The 10,774-nt window shown below is 44.8% G+C and overlaps 1 protein-coding gene across 2 annotated transcripts; it reads left to right on the plus strand.

Moving 5' to 3' along the window:
* Window positions 1-1,739: 1,739 nt before the first annotated feature.
* Window positions 1,740-10,058, plus strand: AMER2 (APC membrane recruitment protein 2). Of its 2 annotated transcripts, XM_032314995.1 has the most exons (2): window positions 1,749-2,729; window positions 3,108-10,058. In XM_032314995.1, exons 1-2 carry the CDS (start codon window positions 1,850-1,852, stop codon window positions 3,974-3,976), a joined length of 1,749 nt encoding a protein of 582 aa, XP_032170886.1. In that variant the 5' UTR covers window positions 1,749-1,849; the 3' UTR covers window positions 3,977-10,058. The 2 variants fall into 2 exon arrangements, with proteins under 2 accessions (XP_032170885.1, XP_032170886.1); XM_032314994.1 differs by having other exon boundaries at window positions 1,740-10,058.
* The last annotated feature ends 716 nt before the right edge of the window (window positions 10,059-10,774 follow it).

Here is a 10,774-nt window from a genome sequence, read left to right on the forward strand (position 1 = left end):
TCAAATGCTGAGAATGGGGGCACCTGGGTGGCTCAGTCAGTTGAGCGTCCAACTCTTGGTTTCAGCTCAGGTCATGGTCTCTGGGTCATGGTCTCAGGGTCGTGGGATGGAGCCCCAAGTAGGACTCTAATAAGCTCAGTAGGGCGTCTACTCAAGAGTCTCTCCCTCTCTTTCTGCCCCTCTCCCCACTCGTGCTCTCTCTCTCTCTCTCTCTCAAATAAATAAATAAATACATCTTTAAAAAAATAATGCTGAGAATGAAAACCTCTCCTGAATCCAAACTCCTTATTTTTTAAATTTTATAAAGCAACGTTCTCAATAAAAATCAACAGAAAAGGGCAACCTGCAGGCCTAAATTCAAACCAACTGTTTTCCATGCTATAGGACATGCAATGACCAATATGTTATTAGTAAAACTCTGACTTCAACCAAGAGAGAATGGAGTTTCTGGGTATAACTCAAGGAGCTCATAAAAAATGAAGCTCGAGATGATTAGGGAAAAGACAGATATTCACATATATGTAAATATCACATATTGCTAAATAATTCTTATCAATAAAATAAATGATATATTAATATTACATCTTTATCAAATATTACATTTTACATATTAAACATATATACATCGCGTATACATATATAACGTATATATGCACATGCTTCTCCAAATTTCTTCTTTTATTGCTAATAAGCCTTTGGTTTATTAGCAATGATAATAATAATGGATATACCATAATGGAGTAATTACAATGGATGAGGAAATTAGGTGTCAAGGTAAGAATATTAGCAGTCAGCTTCAAAATCAGATTACAGAAAAGATCCCCAGATTGGGCTGTTCCCTGGGACAAAGTTTCTGTTTTCCCCAGATTATGTAGGTCAGAGCAGTTGCAGAGACTGCTGGGCATTCAGGGACCCTGCCAGGCTTTTCCAAGTCCCCTAGGGGAAGGGGGCTGTAGGAAGTCCTGGGGGATAGTGAAGGGGAGAGGGGATGGCAGAATGGGTACAGGAGTAAAGCCTGGGTTTTGCCTAGTGGGAAAGAAGGCAGACCCGGGACTCCAAGGACCACCTGTGGAGTGGATCTGAGATTCTCAAACTGTGTCCTCGGTCCTCCACTCATCCATTGTGACCAAATGCAGGCTAGGGAGTGGCTTCTGTGACCTGAGTCCCAGGAGCTGGAGACTGGGATTAAAAACCACGGTTGTCCCCAAGGGCCAGTCAACTTCCACCTTACAGAACTGCTGCACTTTCCTTGCAGAGTTGCTAATTGATATTCGACTGATGGATGGGGTTTTTGCAGCAAGAATCAGAACCGCATTAGTAAGGATCCAACGTCGACCTGGAGATTGTGCTCAGTAGTGGACAAGACACAGATGTAAACAGACGAGCTCCATGCTTGCGGGCTTAATGCCCAAATGATAAGGACAGACATGAAAGGCTCGGGAAAGACATAAAGACTCATGAAGTCCAGGATAGGCGCTCAGAGGAATAACCATTTTGTGTTGGGTGGAATTTCTTTGTCCATTTTGGGGGTTTCCTGGGAACCTCGATCGGGCTTCTGGAAAGAGCCTATCTAGAGGAGGAATCAGAAGGTGGCGAAGATTGGATGGAATCTGAATTCCATAAAGACGACGCTAATTTCTGCAATCGACTCGAGGCTCTGCTGCCTGCTCTCGCCACACACACACAAAAAACTATGCAGCACAAAGCCAAGTCGGATCCGAAGTGGGTTAGGGTATTATATAAGCGCTTGGCGGGAGGGGAGATGGTCTTTTATGTGTGTTTCTTTCGCTGCGGCGGCGGCGGCGGCGGCGGCAGCAGCGAGAGTGGCTCAGGTTGATTTAGAATACGGATGACAGTAGCCTGGCGCGAGCCCACGGCTGACGAAAGCTGCTTATCCCGCTCGGTTTCCATGGAGACGAGCAGGAGCAGCCGCGGCGGCGGCGGCGGCGGCGGCGAGGCTGTCAGCGAGCGCGGCGGCGGCGGCGGCGGCGATCGCGCGTCCGCGGGGGTCTGCAGGAGGAAGGAGGAGGCCGGGGCCGGGACCCTCGCGGCAGACATGGACTTGCATTGTGATTGTGCTGCGGAAACGCCGGCCGCCGAGCAGCCGTCGGGGAAGATTAATAAAGCTGCTTTCAAATTATTCAAGAAGAGGAAATCGGGTGGCACCATGCCCAGCATTTTTGGGGTCAAAAACAAAGGGGATGGGAAAGGCTCGGGTCCGACGGGCATGGTGAGGAGCCGGACCCACGACGGCTTAGCCGAGGTGGTGGTGCTGGAGAGCAGCAAGAAGGAGGAGCCGCGCGGCGGGGGCGACAGCGGGGGCGGCGGCGGGGGTGGCCGCGGCGGCGGGCGGCCCAACCCGGGTCCCCCCAGGGCGGCCGGGCCGGGCGTGGGCTCCCTGGCCAACAGCTCGGTGGCGAAGTCGCACAGCTTCTTCTCCCTGCTGAAGAAGAACGGGCGAGCGGAGAACGGCAAGGGCGAGCCGGCGGACGCGAGCAAGGCTGGCGGCAAACAAAAGAGAGGGCTGAAGGGGCTCTTCAGCAGCATGCGCTGGCACAAGAAGGACAAGCGGGCCAAGGCGGAGGCGAAGGGCGAGCGCGCGGGGGCCCCAGGCGGCCTCATCCTGCCGGGCTCGCTCACCGCCAGCCTGGAGTGCGTCAAGGAGGAGACGCCCGGACCCGCCGGCGAGCCGGAGAAGCCCAGCAGGGACGCGCCGCGAGACCCAGCAGGTGAGCTCGGAGGGGGAGAGCCGGAGCCGGCCTCCGCCGATCGCGCCCACGTGCCGGACCGCCGAGAGGCCCACAGCCCCGGGGTCCCTAAGGCCGACAGCGCCCGGGGAGAGGACGCCGCGGGGCATCGGCGCGCCGAGAAGCCCCGGGCAGCCCCCGAGCTGGGCGCTGGGGAGGTGCAGACGGCCGAGGATGCCTCCAGGACAGGTGACGTTCCGGTAAAGACCGTCCCCCTTGTCGACTCGGAATGCGGCAGCGGCCGCGCGGCGGCCGTCCCTGACCCTTCCGCTGTTGATCCACCCTCAGACCCATCGGCTGATCGTATTTGTTTGATGTTTTCTGACGTGACTTCACTGAAAAGCTTTGACTCTCTTACAGGCTGTGGAGATATTATTGCAGACCAAGAGGACGAGGCAGGTCCCAGCTGTGACAAGCATGCCCCCGGGCCAGGCAAGCCAGTTCTCTCTAAAAAGAACCCCGGCGTGGTGGCCTACCAAGGAGGAGGGGAGGAGATGGCGAGCCCGGAGGAGCTGGACGACACCTATCTCCAGGAGTTCTGGGACATGCTCTCCCAGACTGAGGACCAAGGACCAGGGCCCCAAGAGGGAGCGGCCAAGGCGGCAGCAGCCCTGGAAACCAAGGTGGTGGCCGAGACGTCCAAAGACGCCAGGTGTGCGGAAGGGGTCAAGGACGTGTCCTTGGGCAAGCACAGGAGGCTCAACCGGATTCCCATCGAGCTCCATCCCAAGGAGGAGGCTAAACCGCCCGAGAAGGAGCAGCAGGAAGGCATCCCCAATAGTGACGAGGGCTACTGGGACTCCACCACTCCGGGGCCGGAGGAAGACGGCACCGGCGGCGGCAAAAAGGCGGGCATCCCCCGGGATAGTTACAGCGGGGACGCGCTCTACGATCTCTACGCGGATCCGGATGGAAGCCCGGCCGCCGTTCCCGCCAACGAGGAGACGTCCTGCTTGTCGCGGTTAAAGCCCGTGTCTCCAGTCACCATCACCTGTCCACTGCGAACACCAGGCAGTTTGCTGAAGGACTCTAAAATCCCTATCAGCATCAAGCACCTCGCGAACCTTCCATCCAGCCATCCCGTAGTGCACCAGCAACCAGTCAGGAGTGAGATGCCCAGAACAAAAATCCCAGTTTCCAAAGTGCTGGTCCGCAGGGTCAGCAACCGGGGTTTGGCCGGGACCACCCTCCGGGCAGCGGCGTGCCATGACAGTGCCAAAAAGTTGTGAGGTCTCCGAAGCCGAGGTGATGGACCCCATGTCAAGGAATACAACTTTCCCTGGAAACCACTCAAATAAGTTTTGTTTCTCCTAAAGAAAGGCTTTTAGGACCATCCCTGCTCCAGAGCCTAGACCGAGGAGGTGTCTGGGCCGCTAGCAGGGGCAGGATACACCAGAGGGGGAGCTACACATGGGATTCTCCTCTTCAGATAAGTTCCCTGAGAATTATTTTCAAGCACTTTTAATTTTTTACCTTTAAAAAAAAAATCACTTGTTTGTTTTTGTTTTTTTTTCCTTTGATGCGCTGAACACTTGGAAGTCACCTTTACTTGCCTTTGCAGAAAACAACCTAAGTAAGCATCCTGCCATGACACTCGGCTGTGCCAGGGTCCAGAGAGGGCCTAGAGAAACCACTGCCAACACCAGAGGAGCCCCTCCTCTCCCATGACACTTTCCATCCTTCCTTTCTTCTTTTCCTTTTTCTTTACAGGGGGAAAAAAGAGAGAGAGAAAGAGAGAGAGAAAGAAAAGAAAAAGACCCTTTGCTGTATCACTGTGTGGAAAACACCTGCAAAGCTGAAAGAGCCAGGTATTTACCTGATGAGCAGAGGCGATCATTGATTGGCCCCAAACTTGCCTACTTTTGGTTGCTGGGTATGCATTATAGGTCAGTATCTACCACCAGGACAATAAAGGAGCATTTCGGTTTGGTTGGTTTAGATCATGTGTTTGGGGAGAAAGAAGAAGCTCAGCAGAGCTAGTTTTTTCTTTTTCTTTTTCTTTCCCACCCAGTGAAGAAATGAGGATCAGGGAAAGATTTCACTAAAATGCCAATAGACACAGTATTTTAGTGTTTATAAACTGTAACCTTTTCATGTGTAGATAATGCATATTTTACAGTTTATCCAGCTGTTAACATTTTATAATCTGCCAGTAACCTCGAATTTAAAATCTGGTTTTATAACAAGTTATGATAACTGTCCCTGAACCACTGATGTTCTTTTATGTACTGTAGCCTAAAGCAATTCTGTTTTTGTTTTATATGGGTTCTCTGGCTCTCAATGCAGGAAAAAACAAAAAACAGTCTATTGTGTTGATGTCCCAGAGGAATAGGTTCTGTCTTGTCTTGGGTAAGAGACTATTTGCTTCTCACTCCCAATCCTGGTTTTCAGAGTTTTTTAATCTTGGTTATACAAATTTTGGATTTGACCATTCTACAACATGGGGAGTCCCAAATGAGGAACGTGTTTTAAAAATCCAGAAGAAAAATACAGTTTTTCATGTTATTTGACTTTTGCTTTATAGATTCATGATTGAGACAGGTATGTTCAGAATAGGATGCTGGCAAGCCTATGTATCATAAACACTCTATGTCAAGATTTGTTTTTGAAAAGTGGTTTCCTTATATGTATATTTTCTATTATTTTAGATGAGACATTTATTTCAGAACGGGTTACCATATGCCTGGATAGTTTGAGTGATTAACTGAAGCAGTTCCTAGAATGCTATTAGCATCTAATGATTATATAATATCCTCTTTGAAATGCAGTTCAGTGTGTTTAATCAAAAGACTGCAGCTTCTACTAGGAGTTGATTCATGATATGAGGAAGATTAGACATTTTCAAGCAAAACTACATGTATACAAATGGCACAAACATTTCTATATAACTCCCATTTTCCAGAGAGATTGCCTAAGTAATGAGCTAATATTATGTGCTTTCTAAGCTTGTTTTCTATTTTTTAAAGGAAGGAAAGAGACAAGTTAAGTATATGGAAACCTATTTTAATAGTACAAAGGGAACAAAATAAACAGACCCCAAAGGGAAACAAATTTGAGCCAGTAGCATAAAGCAAATCGTTCCCCATTTTAAATTTGCAATGATTCAATTAGAAGAGGTGGTAGAGATTTGTTGAATTTCTTTAGTAGTCAGATTACTGGCTTTTATTGCATTATGTCAGATCCTTAATGTTAAAGTACTGATTTAATATTTAATTTCCTATATAGATGAGGTCCTATAATCAGGCATAGCCTTAGGCACTCTGAACCCACCACCAGGAATTCATAAAGCCACTCACACTCACACGTGCTTATGCACTCAACTGTGCACAAACTAACAGACAAAGGCATGTACTGTACACTTGGAAATATTTTACAGATTATTTCTGTCTTGAGAAAGGGATTTAAATTTAATTTCATGCTGATAGTACTATTTAGACTCCACATGCATTCATCTTCCCCCAGTGAATGTACAGAATATAAATTTTTATTTCTGGCCGTAAAACAAAGGATGTTTATTTTCTTCTTGTGCATTTTCTTGTGAAGGTTATCTTCTCCTCTGTGTGAATCCGTGACAGAGTTTTATTTGTTCATTTGTTCGATGGTACAGAAAAGTTAAAAGTACCTGAAGTACAGATGAGAATATTCTAACGGTAAATGCAATCTATCGGTAAATCTATTTTGTTAGCACTGAGACAAACTGTTTTTTGCTTTCACAGTTTTGGGGGCTCATTCCTGCCATTTTACCACTATGCTGTGTCTTCTTTTTACAAGTAAAGGGAAATGTCAGCAAAGCTCCCTTTCATTTCCCCCACCTGTCAATTAACCAGTTATACAAGATGTAAAATATTTTCTCTTTTCATTCTTTTTTCCATATGTTTTCCACTTTTTAAGAAACTCTCTGTCTTTAAGAATTCCACCCACACCAGGCAAGTGAAGGATGCAGGCAATTAATTAAACGGCCTCGGTAGCTAGCTGGGAAATCAGGATCCATGCAGAAAGCCTGCGTCTTAACCTTTTCCACCCACAGACAAGGGTTCACAGTTGCTTTTTTTGTGCCAAGGGCTACTTTCTCCCATTCATGTTCCTGGAGATTGCTTCCCCTCACCCCCGCATTTTAATAGACTTATATTCCAATTATTATTAATACATTTCCTAATTCGGCCATATTTGCTGATTTTTTTTTGTAATGGGAAGGATTAAATATGAGCTGATGACACCTTTGCTGTGTGTGTATGATTCTGAGATGCTAGTTCATTAGGTCTCTTTAGTCAGAGAGCTGGACAAATTAGAGGGGGAAAAAGTCAAATCAATTGTTGACCATGAATTTATCAGTGAGTTTAATAGCTTTGCACAAAGACAGCCTGACTTTAATAACTACATTACACAGACAATGTTCCTTGAACTACTCTGACATCAGTACTAAAGGCAGTTGGATGCTTTTACATTAGCACCGACTGGAAGAAATTTTACTATAGCATTGTCAACAATGGCAAGAGGAAAAAGATTTTTATTATTTCACCTAATAACAACAATGACATATAGGACAGTAAGGGCTTCCTTTAGATATGTTTTCCACAAATTATCTGCCTATTTAAATACAAAGTGTTTAACATCTATGAGAGTGATGACTTACTGGGTTTAAAGTGTTTCTTCCTTAATTTCAGAAGTAGTTTTGAAGTATTTGCCTTTAAACAAATGTTCAAATAACCCTTTGCTTACACAGTTACCGAGGTAAAAAGACTATATTAGGTATCGAGATTTCTTCAACATCTTTCTGTGTTTTCATTATTTACATCTTTGTCAGATTAGTTTTCAGAGCCTTTTTACCATTAACTTTGTATGAAGAGATCAATTAAAGTAGCTTTCTCTCCTCTCCCTTTGTACCCACCATGTTTGATGTTTGCTTGGTGCCCTCAGATAGCCGTAAGGGGACACTTCTTAGGATGGTGGCGTCTTCTGACACTTGCATAGTGGAATACATTTCCTGATTGTAGTCATTCCAGATTTCTCTCCTGAATGATGACAATCTGGCCTTGGTCCCCGTGCTGGGTTTCTACGAAGGCTTGTTACAATATCTTCACAGATACTTTGCTCCCCTTATCATTCTTAAGAAATTAATTCAAGAATTTTAGACTCTTAAACCAAAAGAGAACGCATCACAGTTGCCTCTTATCACCACTGGGAATGACCGGTTAAAAGTACCTGCATGAAATAAGAGGAGAAACCCAAATACCTTGGCCTACTCATTTCCCTCTTGCTTCTTTGCCAGACAGACCAAGGGATGAACAGCACAGTTCTTATCTGTGGAAACTCGGCCTTAAGAATTTTTGATGGCTTTCGCACAAATACTTCTGACTGTTTGGGACCCAAAGCTAGCATGGAGGACCGGTGGTTTATATCTCTGTGTGGGAAAGCAAGAGGTCAGCATTTACTTCATAAAAGCCTTTGCACTGTGCTAATTCTTTAAAGGAGATGGTTTGTTGCAACTATAGCCACTTATAAAGAATGTTATCTCACTCCAGACAGTGCTGTTAAGGAGTGATTCAGAATGATAGTTTCATGATTATGGAAAAGTGTTCTTTCTCAAACTGAAAAAAGAAAGATTAAAATAGTCACAAAGCCTTCAGAACGGAAACTGGGCACATTTCACGACCGACGTTTACTTTAATTCAAGGCAACCTGTGTTCATGAGGCACATACTGTTTCTAATACTTCATAAAAACCCCTTCAGTCTGGGCTCACACATAGCTATACTGTGATTGGACTTTCTTAACATTCCTGAAAAATATCTTTATTTTTCCTAGTTTTTTTTTTTTTTTTCATTTGTTGTCTATGGTTTGTGAGGTGGAGAAGAATGGGGGTCAACTTGAAAAGGAGTGGTATGGATTAAGCCACACAAATTCCTCTCAAAATAATAATAGCAATTATAACAATAATGAACATTTGCTGAGTATTTGCTAAGTGCCAGTGATCGCTAGGAGCTTTACAGACATTCACGTGGTCCTCTTAGCAGCCACGTGGATTAGGCAATATTATTTCCCTAACGTGCCATCTTTAAATCATTCTTTTTGTTTGTTTCCATCCCATCTCATCTCCCCCCTTCCCCATTTCCTTTTTCCTCTTTCTCTCTCTCTTTTCCTCTAGCTTCTGGGATGGTACCATAAGCTCTTTAGTAAGTTAGAGTAACATAAAAGCTAGGAACTGCTTCATGTCATGGCCAGTTCACCTGCAGTAGAAACAAAGCTAACCCATGCCATGAAGCTGAAAATTGGTGTGTGTCTGAGACAAATAGGCAAACACTCTGCTTTCCTTTGACAGTGTCCTCTCCTTCTCAGGATTAACACCAAAAATATAGACAGAAGTCTCTCCTGTTGTCATGGTAATACTTCTTCCCTGTAGGATGTCGGTCATTCCAAACACGTTGCCCTTGCTTCTCCACCATGAGCCCAGTCTAGGCTTACTCTGGCTGTTCCACGTGGTTTGTTTAAATGGCGACTCGCTGAGTGGTACCTTGCCTTGGTACAATTCTGAACTTCAGAGATAAGCTCCTGGCTCTTTCCAAAGTAGTGCATCCTACATTCTGTCTGTGGCCATTGCATCCTGGCTCATATTTTCTAATTCATTAATTCATTCGACTAATATTTGTTAAAGACCAAGAAGTCAGTCATCGTGAATTTGAGTATTTTATATTGAAGGGAAATACCTAACACATACTGTGTGTTTTCTCTGTGGGGGATGATGCTCTGTGCTTTCTTTGATGATGTTATTGCCACTGTTACAAGGACCATGGAGGGTGGGTATTGGCTCCATCCTGCATAGGAAGAAAATGATGCTCACAAAGGTGAAATACCTTGTCCCAAGTCACCCATTTCCTAAGTAATGGGCAGAATTTGAATCTGAATAGAGAAACCTAACTCTATAGCTTCTGCTTCAATTATACATTTTTAGCCATATGATTCAATTTCTGTAAAACTTGTTTTAAGTAAGAAACTGATCAAAGTTTTGAACTGCAAGAGCCAAACCAGATGTGTATATTTGTGGGTACCGTCCAACTAAAGGCTATTTTAGTTAAAAATGAACTTGTGGGGTTTTTTGGGGGGTTTTTTTGTGTTTTGTTTTTGTTTTTGTTTTTGTTTTTAATTCTTTGATGGCTTTTATACATGCAAGCCTAGCTTAGAGCTCAGAGACTAGCAGGTTTTTTTCTCACCTGGGCCAGTCAAAATTGTGGACTATATTCATCAATTACTTTAGAGTTACATATAAGCAGGTCTACGTACAGATTTTGTGATCTGATGTCTGTTTTGCCAATAATAAAACCAAAAGCAATTTCAGTAGTGAATCCAGCAGCATGAAACCTCTGTTTCCTCCCACTCTGATTCTGTTAATACTCCCAGTATTTAGGGAAAATCCATTTGAAATTGCATCATGGTCAGAATTAAGGAGGTTATTTTCCTAATATATGACCTGCCTACACTTGGTATAATGCTTTTTTTTTTTTTTTTTTTTTAAAGATTTTATTTATTTATTTTAAAGAGAGAGATCACAAGTAGGCAGAGAGGCAGGCAGAGAGAGAGAGAGGGAAGCAGGCTCTCTGCTGAGCAGGGAGCCCGATGCGGGACTCGATCCCAGGACCCTGAGATCATGACCCGAGCCGAAGGCAGCGGCTTAACCCACTGAGCCACCCAGGCGCCCGGTATAATGCTTTTAAAATCAATTTGCGACCTCATCTTAATGAGACACAGTGGAAGATTTCAATAACAGGTGGTCATTCTATTAAAATGTAAACTGGAGTAATTTGTGGTAATTAATAATCGGTAGAGTAACTTTCTGCTTTGTGTGAGAAGATAACATTTTTAATAAAATATAGCCAAGGTGACTGGTTGTCAGAGACATACTTAGCTTTCTCAGATACCTACCTGGATCATCTAGTAAGCTAAGGCAGAGATCTGGAAAAATAGCTGGTCAGCCTGCATAGGGGCATAGAGTGGACACACAGTAAATACTTGTAACACAGTATTGAAATGGTC

Source organism: Mustela erminea, chromosome 15 (assembly GCF_009829155.1).
Source record: "Mustela erminea isolate mMusErm1 chromosome 15, mMusErm1.Pri, whole genome shotgun sequence".
Lineage (NCBI taxonomy): Eukaryota > Metazoa > Chordata > Mammalia > Carnivora > Mustelidae > Mustela > Mustela erminea.